Raw genomic sequence first — 21017 nt, 5'->3', positions numbered from 1 at the left:
TTCAGGCCTCCTGACCAAAATATTTTGTCACAGTTAAGGAGTTTTAAAAGGCTGCTGGTCCGTTGGTCCCGTTTTATACGCATCCTATCCTTTTATCTGACTTCATAACTGCTTGGTAAGCACCTAAAATTTAATATATCTGATTATAACTATGCATATGGAAAGTGGTACCATTCGTGTTCGCTATATATGTGCTAATTCCCTGGAACAAAAGAGAAACAGGTTACATAGGAAACTGAGACATAGTGAACTAGTATACCGTATTGGCCTGAATATAAGCCGCACTCCCCCCCCCCAAATTCCGACAGTGAAAAGTTAAAATGTGGCTTATATTTGTGATCTTACGCTGCCAGCAAAGTGTTGCGGCTCCTCCCTCCCCCCGGCAGCAGTCTGGATATTGTGGCTTATTTGCGGGAGCGGCTTATATTTGGGTGAATAGTACTTGTCCCAGGCTAAAAAGCAAAGCATTTTCTTCATACAATCTTCCTTATAGTAATCGGTCCTCTATTGTGGGTGTTCTTTCTTTCTGAATATCTCTACTGTATATATACAGGGTGAGTCTTTTAAAAGAGGCTCTGTGGAACATGTGTACTCTGTATCCACGGGCCACTTTTAAAGGACTCACCCTGTATATATATTAAAAAACATGTTTTGAAAGCTTAATACATATAACAATTTAAAAAATGAGTGAAAATCACTGCATAAAATGTGCATGTAAGCAACTCTGCATGGGGGGGGGGGGGGAATGCCAGTTACTGCTCTCTGTCTCTCATTTGGTGAAAAAGCTGATCATTTGGCATAGCAGCTCTTGAATTACAAAGTTCACAAATGAGAAATTCTGCCTTATTTTAAGAGGTAATAATAATAATACAGTGGACGCTCAGGTTACGAACGTGATCCGTGCAGGATGCACGTTTGCAACCCGCAGCGGCACATCTGCACACACGCAGGTTGCAATTCGGTGCTTCTGCGCATGCGCAACCACCCAAACCCGGAAGTAACTTGTTCCGGTAATTCTGAGTTTTGGAGGGCCTGTAACCCAAAAAAACACAACCTGAAGTGTCTGTAACCCGAGGTATGACTGTAATAAAAAGTTGGTCTGTTTAACTTGTAATGTAATAAAATTACACTTTGAGTGCATTTAGTACTAGTTACAGACACACTATGAAATCCTCATTTCCAGTTACCGCACTCCTGCTGAAGTTCTGCAACCTTTCATATCACAAATGTCCCAGGGTTGTGTTTTTTTCTGTCCTACTATTGTTGCACTATAGTGCAAGAGTGCTTCTCCAGATGACAATAACACAATTCCAATTACAGAACAACTAATAAAGCAGAACAATGTGTGAACGGCTCAGTTTAAATCCACCGCTAATGCACTGTTGCATTAGTGAGATGTAGCAGAATATACCCACAAAAAAACCTTCCCCAGTCTGGTCTCCCCCACACATTACACCAGCACCCTGGCTTTTAAAAAAGAATAAGTATGCTAATTACAGCAAATGAGATTAGAAGTCATGTTTAATCCCAGAGACTTTTGTAAGGCTGTGGAGAAAAAATAGAAACAGAGTTAACTGTCACTAAGTTTATCTTCTATTTCTAGGGAATGGTTTCTTATATAAATTGTAGCTTTAGGAAAATGCCAAGTGAGGCTATTAAGTAAATTGACTAATAGAGCTGAGGGGGGAAAGGCAAACCACCTATGAAGCAAGTAGAAATTCAGGCTGGCACAGGCATAAAAATTAACTAAGCTTCAGGAATCCGCACATAAATTCCACTTGCATCTCTACCTAGGTTCAGCATCGTATTCAGCCATTCCCAACCTGGCATTGCCCTAAACTTGCTTCGAGAACCTTAAAAGTTGTCTAGAACACTGAACATGGCTGGTTAGAGGGAATGTGTGCCTGAGAACAGAAGGATAGGGAGTCATGAGCGCATGAGGATCCCACAGCCTGCTCTGGAAGCTCTACTTAGTGTTTACATCTGTGAATGGTCATAGATGGCTTTTTATGCTAGATAAAGATCATTGCATTATGGGCAAACAACTGGACCACCACCCCAGTGTGTGAGGTGAGCACCCAAGGAGGTGAGTAGGTATAAGCAAGACATAAAGGAGACATAACCAAGAGCGATGGAATGGTGGAGAAAAGGTCCTCTAAACAGTTGTCATCACAGACAAGCCTTCCCAAGTTGAATACTAGGGTCTGGGTTCAGCTAACTGTTCCCACTAGAGGAAGCCTGCACAAGGACTGCTAGCACAATAGGGCTTCCCCACCCACCCCACATCCTAGTGGAAGGTGGGGAGGAACATGCATGATCTACTGACTCATCCCAAGTCTTGCTAACTCACACCAGCCAGGGTGGAGAGAAGGGCAATGTTCGCTTCATCATTACACCAGCTCCAGGCTGAATCAGGCCCCTCTCAGGAGAATGGAGGAGCTTAGGAGCATTTCCTGGAAGCACTTTATTGACTGAAAGAAACAAGTGTAGGAAGGGGGGGTGTATTGATTTATTTTATTAAAAAATATATATTGCTATATCCCGAAAATATGTCACAGTCGTTTAAAACAATATGAAAACATAAAATCAAACAATAAATTTATAAAAAGTTACAAACAAGTAAAAAGCAAAAATAAATTAAAAACAGTCATCAGTGGACCATTGTGAGGGATGATGAGGATGAGGGTGATGATTTTATTTATGATGTGTATTCCTCCCAACTAACTGGGTTGTCCCAGCCACTCTTGGCAGTTCCCAACAAAAAAATAGTAAAAACAAAATACTCTTAGTTGCCAGCAATAGGCCTGGCAGAATAGAAAGGGTTTTTTTGTTTTTTGTAAATAAGTTTTTATTGATTTTACAGTTTTATCTTCAACAATTATTCTTCATAAAAAACACATAACAAAAAAAGATTTAGACAGAAACATAAGACATTAACACTTTTTTCATTGTATAAACATCATCTCTTTCTTTTTGGAGGTTCTCTTTAACCTCCTGACTTCCTTCCATTTCCTTTTCTGTGAGTTTAGCCATTTCAGCATAGTCCATCAATTTCAGTTGCCATTCTTCTATTGTTGGTATCATGTCTTCCTTCCACCTTTGGGCTAATAGAATCCGGGCTGCTGCTGTTGCATACATAAACAATTTCTTCTTTTCCTTCAGGATTTGGCTTCCTGTTATTCCTAATAAGAATGCTTTTGGTTTTTTAATAAAAGTCAATTTAAACTTTTTCTTCAGTTTGTTATCTATCACTTCCCAATAAGTTTAACCATTTTACATTCCCACCACATGTGATAAAAGGTACCCTTTTTTTCTTTACATTTCCAACACTTATTAGAACTTGTTCTATACATTTTGGCAAGTTTTACCAGTATTATGTACCAACGGTACATCATTTTCATATAGTTCTCTTTCAGTGTTGTGCATGCAGTGAACTTCAAATCCCCCTTCCAAAGTTTTTCCCAGTCACTCATTTGAATATTATGTCCCAGATCTTTTGCCCACTTTATCATCACACATTTAACCTCTTCATCCTTTGTTTCCCATTCTAGCAGCAAGCTATACAATACAATAATTTGGTATTGTCCTCTACAATTTCTTTTTGAAATCTGAATATAGTATAACTAAGTCCTGTCTTTTTATCCTCCTTAAAAATCACATTTAATGGAAAATATTGTAACCAATCTGTTATCTTTTCTCTTATTTCTTCAAATTTTCTTAATTTTAATTGATTTTCCACTTTGATTAGGAGCTCTCTATATGTTGGCCAACTTGTCCTCATATTTATCTTTTTGAGAGATATTGCTTCTGTGGAGACAACCAGCATGGTGTCATTGTTCTATTAAATTTTTGTATCTACATACCTACAGAATAGAAAGGTTTTCAACAGGCATTTAAAAGTTGACACTCACTGATGACCACAGTTGCTAAAATGTTATGTGTTTCTGGGGAAGTTTCATTTTCTTTCATCACCACTCCAAAGATTTTCAGATAGCCCATTTGGCAAATCATGAGACTCTTAATTTCAGGGTTGTGGGTTCAAGCCCCATGTTGGGCAAAAGATTCCTTCAGTGTAGGGGGTTGGACTAGATGACTCTTGTGGTCCCTTCCACCTCTACAGTTCTGTGAGTTGAAAACAATGAAACTATAAATGCCAAGAATCAAATGTTGAGAACCAAAACCTCCCTTCAGCACTCTCGTGTTATTTATTGTTACTTAGATTGTTTCAAAGGGCTTGTGGCAGGTAGTGATGAGCAGATCCCTACCTTTCATTTTGGAATCTGTTGATCCCAAGACAAATGATTACTCAAACTGGATCTCATTTCACTGTGACGAGATTATCAGTTGTGCAAAAAGGTCTCATCTCCCAGCCACCTTTTAGCCTCTAAACCCTCACCTAACTACTGCTGTGGATGTCAGTAGCTCTGGGGAAAATTACATCACCCAGGCCTTTTAGCTTCTAGGACAGCGCTTCAAAAGCAAAAGGAAGATGGAGACACCTCCTCTTCTTCTGGAAGCAGCCAGGCAAAGAAGTGGGAGGGAGGAAGAGAGGGTTTCCGGGGAGGGGGGAGGGAGCGGGGCAGAAGGTTTTGGTGTCTTATGTGAGAGACAGCGGGACAGGAGTTGAGTTTTTCTCTGGCTTAGTTCAAAATCTGAGTGGAGAGAGATGTCGTTGCTTGGAAGGCTTTTCTTATGTTTACTGCAAGCATTTTGAGTTAAAGAGTTACTTTCTGAGCCAAGTAGTATGAACTATGGTGGTATGTCTAATGGCGAAATATGCTATGTCCTTATTTCATTCTAACTTCCCCAGCTGTCCTGCAAGGTAGCAGAGACTCAGCAAATGACCGAGCAATCGAGTAGGGATTTGAACTTTGATCTCTCATGTAGAAATCCAACATTCTCTGTACTGCGCAGCTAAGTATGCAAGTTCACACAAGGTTGCAGACTAATCTAAGCCACTAAAAAGGAAGGAGGGGTTGTTTGTCTGGATTGCAGCTGAACTGAAATGTGCATTCTTGGGCAAAACATCCTCTGCATAGCCATTTTGATGAGCATAGAGCTTACACAAACCCGCACACAAGCTCCTAGGAATTGAGGTTGTTGCACCCAAAGTGGGTATTCAGTAAAGAAATGCAACTAAGGAGACTAGTGACATACTTTCTGACACACCCGTTTTATGTGGACATTTTTAGGGCTGAGTTGACAGGTTAACATTTGGGTCCGAGTCGAAAGCTGCTCTGTTGTACGTATGGAATATCTTAATCATTTGGCACCCCTTGGTTATTAATTTTTTAAAAACTGCTATTTTACTCTCATTGTTGCTGCAGAAAGATGTTGCATCCCATTGTGTATTCTCTTTGTTATGCTGTCATTGTAGCTTACTTAAGTTTCTCCCAGAAATGGTGGAAGGGGTTTGCACCGTGAAGAGCCCTTACCATCATATACAGAAAACAAGTGTTTGGATGTAATGTATGCAGCTTTTAAACCTTCCTCTTTAAAATGTGCAATATTTATAAGCACTTTGCAGACCCTGAATATCTGCTTTCTTGTCACAGCAAATTAAATACAAGCAGTTCCAAAGGCAGTGTGCTGGTGGACCCACAATAAAGGCCAAATCAATATTTAGACAGCTTCAGGCTACTGAGATTCTGCCAGCTTCCACACTTGCCAGCAAGCCTTGCTTGCATTCATCATGAAAGTTGCTGTTTATGTACTTGAAACATTAGTGCTGGTCTGAAATGCTTCTAAGAGTCCTCCCTGAGGGCATCTTTTAAATTTGCAGAGACGCCTGTTATAGTACTTCAAAATACAGCGTTACTACCCAGTGCCTCTTGTAAATTGGTGCTGTGTTGTTACTGATACAGGATTTTTGTAGATACAAACACGCCACACTGATTCAGTCCTCTTACCTCCCTGCTTCCCCCCTCCTGGATTCTTTTGCCCTTTGTTTTTAAGTGCAAGCAGCTGTCTAGGATGCAGTGTGAACAACATCACAATACTGCATGCAATATCCTCTGGAGGAAGACACATGTAGCAGATGTCTCAGATGCCATGCTTTTCGGGTGCTGAAAGTCTTGAATCAGCTTGAAAGAAAAATGTACCGTGGAATGTTCTGAGTCAGTGAAATTTCTTTTATTTTGCCTAAATGGCATTGCAAGAGGTACTGGTTAAAACATACTTGGAAGCTCTTAGGCAAGACTCTACTTGTTTTGCAGTTCTCCCACCTAGTGGCTGCATTAGATAACTACAGATTGTATATGTATATGTATACGTATACGTATACGGATATGTATATATATACACACACACATACAAAGGTGACTATGGGGTTGGGTTGTGGTGCTCATCTTGCTTCAGGCCAAGGGAGCTGGCATTTGTCCACAGATAGCTTTCCAGGTCATGTGGCCAGCCGCTTTGGGCACAATGGAACACCGTGACTGAAGCCAGAGCGCACGGAAATGCTGTTTACCTTCCCGCTGCAGCGGTACTTATTTATTTGCTTGCACTAGTGTGCTTTCAAAGTGCTAGGTTGGCAGAAGCTGGGACAGAGCAACAGGAGCTCACTCTGTTGTGTGGATTTGAACCGCCGACCTTTTGATCGGAAAGCCCTAGGCTCAGTGGCTTAGACGACAGCGCCACCCAGGTCATATATACACACACACACACACACACACACACACACACACACACACACACACACACTTTGACTAAAGCCAGACTGAGACAGTAAGCAAATACCTTAATTAGAAGCAAGTGAAATCACAAAGTGGACTAGTGTACACAGGCTATTAAGTGCTTGCTTTGGTTTGGACTGTTATTAGTGCAAATAGTCGTGCTGAAGACCCAAGTAACATTTTTAATATCTGAGTTTTACAAATTGTTCATAGAATACATATATTATCTGAGGCAGAGCCAGCCCTAAGCTGAGGCACAGTGAGGCAGCTGCTTCAAGCGGCAGAAGCTGAGGTGCAGGGAGCTGTGAGTGCCATGACCCCTATGATAGCCTGCTGCCCTCAACTTCAGTTGAATACACTGTCCTTTCATCAGTACTGCAGTAAGATTCTACCACCAGTTCCAATTGGCTTATGTATGTGCCTTCGGGGACGGTGCCATTTATCTTTTGCCTCATACAGCAAAACGTCCTGAGCCAGCCCTGATCTGAGGGGGCTGCTCTGGCTAGCCAGTCACTCCATAGAATCATAGAGTTGGAAGGGACCCCAACTGCAATGGGGTCCAACCGAACTGCAATGCAGGAACCTATTTCAGAAGCATCATTATTACGTATCATCACATTTTCCTCCTGCCAGGCTCACAGCAGAGATAGTTCCCAAGTTGTTTTAGGTAAGGGGGAGCACAGTTCAAAGATAGAAACCTTATCATCATCATCTCCTTATACACCCCTAATTTTGACATAGTCAAATTTATTTAGGTGAAGAAACCCCATGCACCAGAGCATTTGTAAACTGTAATGGGTATGAGTTACTCGTGCGTAAACTGCCGTCTCTCTAGGCTAAGTTGCCTGGTTAAACCGTTCTGACTGCACAGCCCATCTCCGCGTGGCTGTCTCAGTCGCTAGCAGAATCTGTCTGTGGGCGTTTCTTAAACCTCTTCCAGCATAGAAGCTGTTTGACTCCCAGTCTCCTCCTCCTCTCACTGCGCAGGAGTCTTCTGCGCAGGGAGGGCGTGGGTAGTGGAGGACCTGTGCTCTCCTCACTGATGTCCAGTGAAGAGTCCCTGAGCTCTCTCTCCGCTTCCCCCATCTGCCCCCCTTTATCCCTGGTGTTGCGCTGATTTCCTTCCCCCTCTACCGAGCTGCTTCTCCTCCTGGTGCTGGGTCCTTCGCCAGCAGAATCTGGGAGCCTCCCCTTCACCTCTCGCTCTGATGTCAGTTCCCTGACATAAACCATAAATCTATCTGAGAGTGAATTCAATCAACTACATGGTTAAGGCTAGAATTATTACTTCTTCACAGTGGTGCTGAAATCTGGGGAAGCAGGTGCATGTTAACATTGTATTTCACTGTGTATTGGGAGGCTATAGCTGGCTTCCCTATGTTGTTAGAGAAACCATGATGTAATATAAGTGTTTAACTAAATCCTTATCTGAACTCAACCAGAGACTCCAGCATTTGTGGGATAGTTTCCTATACAATTATTCAAGTTGTCTCCATGCTTAATGTTCTCTGTCTTCCCACGTCTATTGCATACTCAGACAAACCCCATGCCCTTCTCCAACTTTTTATTAGTACCATTTAATACTTAGTTTGTTCCAGCATAGGGAACTTTGTTTTCACTAAACTAACCATTATAATAATATATTCCATTTCTTTGAAAACCCGATAAACTGTTGAAGAAGAATAAAGGATTTTGTAATTGGCATAATTTATTCTGATCACAGAGTGAAGTCAGCCTAGATTATGGGAATCTTGTGAAATTGGTGAGATTCGTGCACTCATTGGAAACTTAGCAGCATTCTTGAGTTCATTAAACATATAAATACCATTTGCCACATATCTCATCTCTCTTTAAGTCATTTGTTGGAAGTGATGTTTAGCTCATCCTCTAATATGAAGTGTGCAAGCAGCAACAGGGCAGGCAGCATTAATGATTGGAAGTAGCATTACTGCTGACTTAAAGAAAGATTAACTATTGGACGGTGGTATTTATGGACATTAGAACTGTTGAGTTATCTAACTACACTTGAGGGGCTTGGGACAATAGCAGTGCTGATGGTAATGCTGGCAATTTCCCTGTGTTTTTGTTCTTTTGCAGGTCACTGCCAGGGGATTTGGCCCATTGTTACAGTTTGCCTACACTGCTAAGCTGTTACTCAGCAGAGAAAACATACGAGAGGTCATCCACTGTGCAGAGTTCCTGCGCATGCACAACCTGGAGGATTCTTGCTTCAGCTTCCTTCAAACGCAACTCCTGAACAATGAAGATGGCCTGTTTCTGTGCAAAAAAGACACCACCTACCAGCGGATGCATGAAGACGAGAACTCCGAGGGAGAAGAGGAGGAGACAATGGAGTCGGAGACTTCCAAGATCTCTTGCCCAAGGGAGAGAACACACCCAGAGCCCTTTAACTTTGAATCGGCCAGTTCGGGAGCGGACAAGGAAGAAGGGATGCTGCCCGACTCTGATATCTTGAACGATGGCAAGGACAGTTTGGACAAAGAAGCAGTGACGCGGTTACCCAGATATAAGAAATACCAGATGGCTTGTACCAAGAATGTCTACAACGCATCACACATTAGTACCTCAGGTTTTGCAAGCACATTCAGTGAAGAAAGTTCTGGCGATAGCCTCAAGCCAGAGCTTCCTGTAGGGCAAATTAAAAGTGAGCCTAGAAGTGAGGAGAATGATGAAGAAAACATCACGCTTTGCCTCTCTGGAGATGAGCCTGACATCAGGGATAAAGAGGGGGATGTTGAAATGGACCGGAAGCAGCCAAGTCCCACCGGAGCTGACAGGTCTAAAAGTGTTTCCTCCCCTTCCTGCCTAAGGTCTTTCTTCAACCGAACAAAAAATGTAGACTTAGTTGGCTTCCCCAGTACTTCCCAACAGCACTTTGCCAGGAGTCCAGCATGCCCTTTCGATAAGGGGACAACTCAGGGTGACCACAAAACTGATTATGTCCCTTTCGCAGGGAATTATGGACTCTCCCAAGCTGTTCAGAAGGATGCTTCCAATTTTACCGTGGGGTCGCCTCTCAGGGGCCCTGGCTTTGTTGAAGGTCTCTGTAAGCAGGAAGGTGAGGTGGACAGGAGGAGTGTTATATTCTCTTCAAATGTTTGTGACCAAGTAAACACTTCGGTGCATTCATATTCTGGCATGAGCAGCTTGGACAAAGATCTCACCGAGACTGTGCCAAAGGGTCTCTGGGCAGGAAGTAGCCAGTCCCTTCCCAGTTGCCAGACCTATTCTCACATTGGACAGGCAGCTGATCTCTTACCAGGACGGATGCGGCCGAACACCAGCTGCCCAGTGCCAATTAAAGTTTGCCCTCGCTCTCCTCCACTAGAAACCAGAACGAGGACCTCCAGCTCATGTTCCTCCTACTCGTACGCGGAGGATGGCAGCGGGGGTTCGCCATGTAGCCTCCCTCTCTGCGAGTTTTCATCTTCCCCCTGTTCCCAAGGAACTCGGTTCCTGACCGCTGAGCATCAGGAGCCAAGCGTGATGGGAGATGGAATGTACAACCAAGTCAGACCCCAGATAAAATGTGAGCCATCCTATGGAACAAACTCTAGCGATGAGTCTGGATCGTTCTCTGAAGCAGACAGTGAATCATGTCCTGTGCAAGACAGAGGACATGAGGTAGGGCTTGTGATAAGTACACCTGTTAACACGTCTTGTTACCAGTTCAATAAGCCTGTTGTTCTCTTAAATGGCATTCCTTGTAAACAGAGGCAGGGAATAGCCTGTTTTACCTCACTTTTTGTTGACATTACAGTCAGACTAATGGGGGGAAATGCATGAAATAGGTGGGGGGGCAGTAAAGACCCATCATATGAAAAAGTTCATTGCAGCCCTAAAGCATTTTCTTTTTGCTAACTATAGTTCACCCAAACTAGTTTGTGATCTGCTTCTAACCATAGTTGCAGAGTGCTGCTTGGTGTTAATTATAGTCAGCAAGGATGTTGGTACAAAATATTTTTGTATATGTTGCTTGTGTGCCAAGATGTGATGCTAATCATACTCATCTCCAAAACTGAATTGGAGAGGGCAGTGCCTATGCAAAGGGATGGATATAGTATTTGCTCATCTGTTACTGCAGGACAGGGGAAACCCCTGTAATGGCCACTTTTTTTCTTCATGGACACCTCCTGAATTCTGAATTCTTTTTTAAAAAATGGATTTGTTCCCAGAAAGATTTGTCCCAGTGTCCATTTTCAAGTATAGTGACCCTGTGTGAATTGGCAGGTTGTCCTTTCTCAAAAAGTTTTCATGGATTGAAGGATATGATCATACAGACACAGGAGTTGTTTTCCACCCAAATCTAGCTAAGTATTGGCATATGGTCACAATCAGCTCTCTGCCAGCAGATAATATGAAGTGGCACTTCAGGCAGCAAAATCTGGCCACTTTTAAATAGTAGCAAATTGCTAGTTACATAATTTACAATTTTATTTTAGCTTTACTGCTGCTGGGGGTGGGGGAAATCTCTGCCTCAGGCACCAAAATGTTTTTGGCAAGTGCTGCATATTATTTAATGTAGTTGGCAAGTTCTTTTCTTTTCTTCCTATTGGTTTTATCACCCTTGGAGGGACATAAATGGAAGAATAAAGAGTTTAATGGAGAAAAAGGGAAATGCTGTTAACTTCAGATTCAGCAGTCGGACTTCTGATATGTACTAATGCTAACGTTATCAAATATAGTAGAGATAGTGTACTCTTTGAGAAGTATCCAGTTTATAAATTTATAAAGAATAGGAAGGCATCTCTTTTCAATAGCGACTTTCTTTCTCTTCCCACCCCAGTCCTTTCTGTCACTTTAAAACAACTGGGTTGCTGTTTTGTATTTTTGTTATATTCCCTTTGGACTGTCGCAAGTGAAATCTAAACTTACTACATCTTAAAAGCAAAAGCTTTCTAGAGAATATTAAAGAAAGACAGAAAGCATTAGTAGGCCGTTCTTCCAAGAACTGTTTGTGCCAGGGGAATTGCATTCATCTTGTCTTTCATTTAATAGCATCTCCCTAACTGGGGTTAGTATGTTCCTTTTCAAAAGAAATATATCTCAAAGGCAGTGCTGTGAGACAATTCAGTTGGCCTACTGAGAATTCTAAAGGCCAACCATGAACTCTTAAATGACAGTCCTAAAGCATTTGTGTCAAATTGCATTACAAACAGCTAGTCGTGTATATGTATGGTCATAACCGAATATGAAGGACCTGATTTTCAGAATAGCTCAGCTAATATTATCAGAGCTACCCAAACCTAAACCTGCATTTAACATTTAAGAGAATGATGAGTAATGTGTGAACCCACTGCTTAATCTTATCTAGCTTTTTCGCTTGTAAGCTGATGGTGCTCTCCAACCAGAGCCCTGCACCCCACCCTTCAACACATGGTTTCAGGGTGGGTTTCGGTGAAAACCAAAGTACAAAGCAGGAATAAAAATTACTGTACTCAAATGAAAATACTTCAGTTAAAAACAACAAAATACGAATCCCTTTATCTAACAAATAGCATATCACCACTGCTGTTGGAAGGCCTGGTAAAAGAAAATGGTCTTTGCTTGAGATCACAACCCATCCAGTGTCGATGACTGTCTAGTCTCAAGAGGCAAAGCTATTCCAAAGCTGGGATGCTACCACATAGAGCTAATTTGAGATTGGATCAGCGTTAGCATTTTCCTGGCCAATGGAGCAACACAAATTGGCTCCTCAGTTGTATTTTTTAAGTGTTCCTGTGTTTTGGGTGCAGCTTTGGAAATCTGTTTAAGGCATAAAAGCAGGATTTCAAAAAGCAAGATATTGAGAACACACTCACTGTAATACAGTTGTGTGCTTGTAGTTATTTCAATCACTCTGTCACAAAGCTGTTTTGTTTTTCCAGGAGGGGAAAGGCCAAGACAACACTGACATCACCCAAATTACACGGGAAGTAGCTTAATGCAGATACCGTGTGACTATAAGCCCTATTCAGTCATTCAAAGATCATGTAGGAACAAATCCCTGTTCCCACCACCTGTGCCCCAACCTTCCCATGCTGAATGGAATGGTCTGAAGTGGGCTTCTAAGTGCATTTAGCTGAAAACACTCATAAACATTTCTAAGGGTGATGGCAGTTTATAAGCACATTCTGCCAAATGCACAAGGAATCCCTCCCCAGACCTTCCAACTCAACATGGGAAGATTGAGAGTGGAGCTGGTAGTGATGAGGACATGAGGGGGCCTAGGCTGCCATTTTCCCCTTTCCTGCACCCCCTTCACCCTTCACACCCCTATGTGTTAACTGAACACTAGAACATATCATTCATGTAATTATTATGATGTACAGGAGGCCACCCATGGCCATGCCATGGCCTGGTTCACAATAGCCTTGTCGACATTACGTAACTTGGTTTAATTGAATGCACAGCCCTCAGGTGCTGGCTGCTGTTGGGGATACCTTGTGAACCTGGGTGTGTGTGATGATCCCTGCACAATAAATGAGGAACTGAATTACACCCATCCTTTTTTCTTTTTTTCTTTTTCAAAATTATACCTGTGAAATTCATGAAATTACAGAGCACATTGTGCAGTAATGCACAGAAAAAGGAATCCCCAGATCTTGAATGACTTTTATTTAATGCTTTTTGTATGTGTGTCATAAGGGTAACTTAACCATCCCTCATTGTTATATGTCACCTTCTATGCAGCTCACTGTGAGTAGCAATGACATTAGAAGGCAGGTACACATGTCTGGACTTGCAATATTTATGAGGTACATTCTCCCAAGAAGGACACTGCTGTGAATTTTAAAAAAGAAAAAATATCTGGAGGGTGTTTTTGTGATTTGTTTTTTAAACAACATATATCTGAAGAAAGAAATGTGCAATGATTTTTTTAAAATGATATTTTATTAAATTTTAACAGAAAAAAGGTTACAAAACAATAGACAGAAAAGTCAAAAAGCACACAAAAGATACAAAAACCAAAATTTAACATAAAAAAGTAAAAAGAAAAATAAAAAATAATAAAAATCCCTCTTTTCAGTTTCTTACCATTCATTTACTTATTTTCCTGACTTCCTCTCACCTCCCTTTTTTGTATTCCATTTAGAAGTTGGTTCAGCAAATTCATACCTTCTTATTTTACCCTTAATTATTTATCCTCATATGTTGTCACTTCAGATTTCTATCTAATATCAATCCATTCTTACAGGTTCTTATTTTACCTTATTACTAGAACTGCTTCGTTACGTTTCGACATCATTACCATTTAAAAATTTTACAGTTGAATTTACCATTAATTTCTTTAACCTTATCTTACCTTCTAAACCTTAAAGTTTCAAAATTTCAGAATTTAAACCATATTTAAACTTAACTCCTTCAAACCTTTCTGCTAAAGCCAATTAATTCCTTTCCAGCACATTTTAGTATTTCATTAGTGTTACACTAATTCCAAAAGTAAAATAGTTTATAAAGAAGAGATTCTCATTCTGGATTTATCCAACGTCCCTTTTTCCTGGTTTCGGATAATGTCAGTCCTTCCACCATTGTGTTCTATCCATCAATCGGGTGTTCTAATATAAGAAGCTCTCAAGTCCCTTCTGTGGCTCCTCTGCAGGTTTTCTTGTTCCTGTTTAAACTTGCTCGCATCCCTGTCCCTTGTTGGATTCTTGCATGTTTTCTTCCCTTTCTCCTTGGGGAGTGAATCTCCGGGGAACTCCATACAGAAATATTCTCCATTTTCTTTTATCAGATTGTCCCATTCCCCGATAATCCACTCCCCAATATTTGATTTGTAATCCAAAAAGTAGTTGTTCCAAAAATGATCATCAACTTGTTTCACAGTCCCACCAGAGCTAATGACTTCCTTAACTCCAAAGTTTAACAGATGTTCTCCAAGTTCAATCTTCCAGTGTTGCAGCTTTTGGTCATGCGGGATTTTAAGTCTCTGTATCTTTTGAGGTGCAATCGCAACCTCTTCTGTCTTCCTCTGCCCTTGGACTTGCCTTGTTGAGCCAGTTTCCTGTATTGGCTGTTGTGAGGTTTCTTTAACTTCGTTTCCTGTTAGTTCATCTTTACTAGCTGGAGCAGATATAAGATCCAACTTTTGGTTCATCAAGATCACTTTCTCATCCAACTGCTGCAGCACAGCATTTATTTTGCCAAGGGCAGCAAGTAAGGCTTCCTCCCTATTCATTTTCTGTCAAGGTCAAATAGCTGGTCCCACGGTCTAATTTTCACAGATGTTATGTCTTCCCTGTAAATTGCAACAAACACATTGGCTAGCTCCCTCTAGGGGATACAATTACTATTTAACGTCCTTTAAAGTGTATCCAACAAAGGGAAATTAACTTTCGATTTTCAGATTCTTTGTTTCCTTTCAATATAATGCAGACAAGCAGAAAGCGGCATTAGAATTATTTTATTTCTCTTTTAGTTCTGTCTGTCAGTAGTTTTCCCGTTTTCAATTAGTAATCATCACCGACAGTTTCTGTCCTGACATTCCGTCCCCAGGTTTGGGACGATGGGAGCTTGTATTCTTTCACTCTCTTTGCAGGATTAAAAGGTCAAAATTTCTTCCCCCCTTTCCTCCTGCTGTCCAGGGGGGTTTTTATAGTTATAGATGCAGGAAATTTCAATCGTAAAATCAATTTTTCCGGCTTTTTAGCTTATAAGATCTTTGCTTCGGTCTATTTACAAAAAACGGGAGGCGGACTTCCTTTTTACACCTTCCCGCTTCGGTGTCAAATTCAAAGTTGTTCCTTTGATCAAAGGAGGAATTCCTTTGATCTCCCGATCTTTCAATTGTCCTACTCACGGGTTGTTGTTTAAAAGCCGAATTGTCACAGGAAAGAGGACAGCACTCTCCGACATCAGCTGTGCAGCTTCGCTCCGCAGAAGTAGCGATTGACTCACAGCACCGCGCCAGCACCCCGTCTCGCTCCGGAGCCCTTTACAGGGTTCCTTTGCCGATGGGGGGGCGCAAAAGGTGCCCGCCGAGTCCCACGGTCGCAGGCTTCACCGCCTGCGGTTTTCGAAAGGGTCCCCGCTTCGCTGCAGCGGTAGGACCCGATTTCTGCGGGGCTTTCTCCCTCTAGATCAGAGGGAATCCGCCATTGTCGGAGGCGCCGCCTCCGGAAGTCGAAATGTGCAATGATTAATTGTGCAGCTATTTAAATGTAAAACATCAAAACTTTAAAGCTTTTCTCTTTAGGCTTATTGGTTGTTGTTTATAACATCACACTGGAATTGTGAAGCCTGTACAGTTGTTTCTATCTTGAAACATCTCAGATCATTTGTTAAGATGTTATTTACACTGTGCAAGACCCAAACCAGCAACAGTTTATTTTTAAACATCCTCTTTTTATACTCACCTCACCTCAAGGTCTGTTAATGTTTGATAGATTCTTGAAAACACATTTTCCCCCAGCTTATACAAATGGATAGGGAGATGGTCCATGGTCAATCTAAAATTAACAATGGCACCACATCTTTACTGCTGTGCAACAACCACTTCTTTTTTGTTTTATTTTTTAGGGAAAGAAGAAAGTGCTAAATCTGTGAGCTTTGCAATATTGTAAATGAATTATTTCAAATATGTTACATTCCTTCTCTGTAACAAATATATGGGCAAACTTCATTTACATCAGCTATTTCTGTACTGCATGAATAATTTGGGGGAGCTTTCAGAGCAACTGTATATTGCAGACCCAGGCGCAGAGAAGCCATGGAGGGGCTTGTGCAGGCAGCGAATGAAGACCAGGAGACAGGTGTTAGATTGTAATTAGGCCACAACCTTATTGACTGCAGTCATATAGGTTTGCCATAGGCACTGGGCATGTATCCATTGCCATAGGCATTGGACATGATCCATTGATCAACGAGTCGTCCTGCTGGTTGACATGCAGTGTACCAGTGTTAGGGATCTGCCATGACATGAACCACTTCCAGTGGACCTTTTTCAATCACTGGCAGGGGGCCCTCCAAGATCCCTTAAGGGGATCCCACACTTGGATGGGGCATGGGGGCCCTTCCTGTGCCCATTCCTGCTAAGGATCCAGACCAATGCTTCTTCCTCCCTAAAGTTGCAATGTTTGCTATGAAGTCCGCAACACCCCCAGACCCAGCCCAATATGTCTGTGAAAAAATTCCTCCCTGGTCCTTACTCTACTGCAGTTCCATGGAGGGGGGTCACACATATATGCAGTTACTCACCTCTGACGTGGAGTGTTTATGGTCCAAAGGGCATTAAAAGGAAGCCAAACATTCTTCATAATCACTAGTCAGCAGTCTTAATAGTCCACATCACTGTGTCGAAGGTCAGCTTCTGTGTATTCAAACAAATCATTGTTTTCTCTGGCAGCTCTTTTCTTGTTCTTTCATGACCTGCAGCAGCGGTGTGTATTTTGATACGGTGCCATCTTTGGCCTTCATTGGTGGGATGTGAGGGTGAAGTCCACTGTGCAGAATGTGTGGATGCATTCCTGTGACTGTGGAGTCTGTAGAATTCTATGAGCAAATGTCATACGCAAAGAAATGGAACGAAATAGTTGCTCTTTATGCTTTCCTATGTAGAAAAAACTACACTGTAGTGAATGCCACATTATGCGTAACTTTCAGGGTTGGTGTTTAGGGGCTGACATGGGCCGGTGTTTGCCAAAGACCCACACCCAAACAACAGGGGGTACACTGGTGAGCCTCCTGGACCTGCTCCTCTTCTTTATCATTGCAACCTGCTTGTTTGTTTACCTGCCTCTTGCTCTGGCCCAGACAGCAGTAGTGGTTAGAATTTGCAGTTGTGCACATTGGGTAACCCCCCCCCCAAAAAAATTTAATTTTTCATAGTTGTTTATGTGAGATGAATTGGCAGTGATTGACCAGGAACAAGATCTTGGGGTCATAGTGGATAACTTGATGAAGATGTTGACCCCAATATGTGGCAGCTGCGAAAAGGATGGGTTCCATGTTAGGGAACCTTAGGAAAGTGGTTGAAAATAAAATTGTCAATATAATAATCTTACTGTGTTGTATAAGCACATTATACAAATCCATAGTGAGATTGCACGTGGACTACTGTGCTCAGTTATGGCTCCCACTCAAGGATATCGTTGAGCTGGGGAAACATCAGAAAGGGGCAACCAAAATGATCAAGGGGTTGAAACAATTCTCCTAAGATTATGTATGGTGTGCAGAAACTGGGTAGGGAAATAAACCTTTCTCCTTCCCTGATAATACTAGAACCAGAAGCTGAAAATTGGAAGATTTGGGAGAGACAAAAGATAGTACTTATCCACCCAGCACAAAATTAAACTATAGAATTCACTCTCACAAGTTGTAGTGATGGCTACCAACTTAGAGTAAATAGAGGATACGGCGAATTCATGGTGGCATAGGGCTAGATCAATGTTTCCCAAACTTGGGTCTCCAGCTGTTTTTAGACTATAGAATGGGAATTGTAGTCTGAAAACAGCTGGCAATCCAAGTCTGGGAAACACTGGGCTAGATGGCTGTGTTCTACCCCCATTGTTGAAGGTGTTGTACCTCTGAATACCAGATGCTGGGAATAACAAGTGGGGATAATGCTGTTACTCATGTCTGGCTTGCACGATTCCCATAGGCATCTGGTTGCTGATCATTGGGCCTGATCCAGATGTGTCTTTGCTTTGATCCAGCAGGCTGGTTCAAATGTTAGGAGGAGGAGTAGATGGCACTGTCATCCATTGTCCGTTAGCTCACTGCCTGGCAAGCAAGCAGGTGGCAGTGGTGATGAAGAAGACGAGCAGCAGCTGGTGATGATGATAGCAATGAGGAGTTAGTGAGAGACCAGGGCCTGTTTGGGTTTCTTGCTCAAGCACCCTCCAAAACCTAGTGCTAGCACAGGTGACATGCACACTATTTGTTGTATTAAAACAGGCAGAAAGGTTTGAATTGGCTTCTAAAGTAATAGTAGGTATCTCTGTCTCCATGTATTTGACAGCATCCATACTAAGTACTAAAATCTGCAATGAAATATCAACAAGAGTTTTCCTCAGGAATCTGTGACTAGATGACCCTTGGGTTCTCTTCAAACTCTACAATTGGCAAAAGAATATAAAGGCTTTACTCGTTCTGTTTACCCATTTCTAAGTGCAGTCTTTCTTTCAGTGTGAAACTTAAAGGCCTGGCACCACCTCGTGGCCATTGTGGATAACTGAAACAAGCAAAGATGCATTCAGGATGTATTCTAGCGTAGTGGGCTGTTTTCGTACATAAAAGGACGAAAGATATCTAGGCACCTTGCGGACTAATTGGTTCCTTGTAACATGACCTAAAACCATAAGATGTATCTTGCTAGATCAGTATTCTTATTCATTTCTAGGAATAGTCAAACTAGGTGCCTCTAGAAACTCAGAGCAAGAGCTTGGTGTTGCACGGTCTACTGCTGTGAGGAATACTACTTCTGAGAATGGAGCTTCTATTCAGCTGTGGTGAATAGCTGTTAAGAAAGCAGTGCTCCATTAATTTGTATGATTCTTTCCCAAGGAGTAGCTTTAACCTGTGGTCCTTCAGAGGTGGTACTACAATCAGTGGTGGAGCTTCATGCTCTAGCACTGGGGGGCGGAGAGCAGGCGGGGGCGGAGCTGGCATGTGTCCCAGGGGTGTGGCGTACTGGCCATAGGGATATGGCGCATATCCTGTGGGCGTGCTGTGCATCCTAGGGGTGTGGTATGCAACCCATAGGGGCGTGGCACATGTCCTGGGGGTGTGGCGTGCATCCTAGGGGTGTGGTGTGCTGCCCGTAGGGGCGTGGCACCCAGCGCGGGCGGGGGGCAGCCGCGATGGCACCCCGCCAGGATCGCACTGCCGGGGGCGGTGCGCTCCCCCTGCACGCCTCTTCCTCTGCCAGTGACTACAATTCCCATAATCCCTGACCATTGGCCATGCTTGCTAAGGCTAATGGGAGTTGGAGTCATTGCAATATCTGGAGGGCCACAGGATCCCTATTCCTATGCTACATTATCTAAGATAGTAGTCGCAATAGTGTCTTGGGGAAGTAAAATTATGCCTTGTTTGAAGAAGTACTTCCTATTGTCTGTCCTGAACCTGCTGCCAATCCTACCACTGTTGATTCCAGAACAAAAGGTGTGGGCAGAGATGGGGGTGGGGGGATTATGTTTCTTTCCATGACATTCTTTCTTTCTTGTAAATAAATGTTTTTATGCCATCTTTTCTATAAATTAGAATAGTGACTTTAGTGTTCTGTTGTAGGAAGGGTATTCCCAATATATTGATTATTTCAGGCAGCAATCATATACATACTTACCTGGGAATAAGTCCCATTAAACTCAATGGGATTTACTTATTTCCTTTAATGGGATTTACTTCTGAGTAGATATGTTTGTTTGTTACTATGTTACACACACACACACACACACACACACACACAGTGGTACCTCAGTTTTCAAACGTCTATGTTGACAAACATTTTGGTTTTCGAATGCCGTAAACCCGTAAGTAAATGATTCGGTTTTCGAACACACCTTGGAAGTCGAACATGGCATGTGGCTTCCATATTGAGGCTTCCGTGTTGAGTTTTCGGTTTTTGAACGTTTCAGCAGACGAAATGTCTTCCAGAACAGATTACGTTCGAAAACTGACATATCTATCTGTGTGTGTGTGTGTGTGTGTGTGTGTGTGTGTGTGTGTGTGTGTGTTTATTGCCCTGTGATCTTCAGATGAAGGGTGGTATAGAAATTTAATAAATAAAAATAATAATGTAAAGGATTGGGCTGTTAGTTGCTCTTTTCTGTACTTTGCCCAGTTCTAACCAGAACTAAACACACTATTCCAAGTATGGATGTGCCATATGCTTATGTAATGACAGTATGTTACTTGTTTTATTCTCAGTCCCTTAGGATAATTCATTCCTTTCAGAGGGAAAAACATTTTAGGAACCTTGAAGGCCTATGTATACTATTTGGTTTTTAATTTGTTGGTTTTGTTTTTAATTTCCTTCTCATTTATATTTTCATTGTAAGTTGCCTTGACTTTATTTTATCACAGAAAAGTGGGAAGTAAAGTCTAAATAAACAAACAAAATCCTGAACATTTGTGCCAGTGTGTGAACCTCAAGGGTCACTGAACTGCTTGCATAACATTTTTGTGCCATTGCATTGTATTTGCTCTAACCTTTTATATGCTGACTGTCAAATTGGATAGTATATAATCCACTGATATAAGTTGGATGAACTCTCTCTACTAAAACAGTTAACATAAGGCATAAATAAATTCAGTAAATATGACAAAATAGTTCTTGTTTTAGGGTTTATAGCAAAATCTTGCACTATAGAAATTAAAAACCCTAATTTTCACAAGTGG

At 41.9% G+C, this 21017-nt stretch overlaps 1 protein-coding gene across 4 annotated transcripts in view; it reads left to right on the top strand.

Moving 5' to 3' along the window:
• The window catches only part of BACH2 (BTB domain and CNC homolog 2), a 180104-nt gene that overhangs the window by 152624 nt on the left and 6463 nt on the right, over window positions 1-21017 (top strand). For all 4 annotated transcript variants that reach the window (XM_053381465.1, XM_053381468.1, XM_053381466.1 and 1 more), the window contains one exon: window positions 8772-10319. In XM_053381465.1, coding sequence (XP_053237440.1) covers window positions 8772-10319 — 1548 coding nt within the window. The remainder of the gene's footprint in view (window positions 1-8771; window positions 10320-21017) is intronic.

The sequence above is a fragment of the Podarcis raffonei genome, chromosome 3, assembly GCF_027172205.1.
Source record: "Podarcis raffonei isolate rPodRaf1 chromosome 3, rPodRaf1.pri, whole genome shotgun sequence".
Taxonomy (NCBI): domain Eukaryota; kingdom Metazoa; phylum Chordata; class Lepidosauria; order Squamata; family Lacertidae; genus Podarcis; species Podarcis raffonei.
This window is presented reverse-complemented; position numbering and strand designations above follow the sequence as displayed.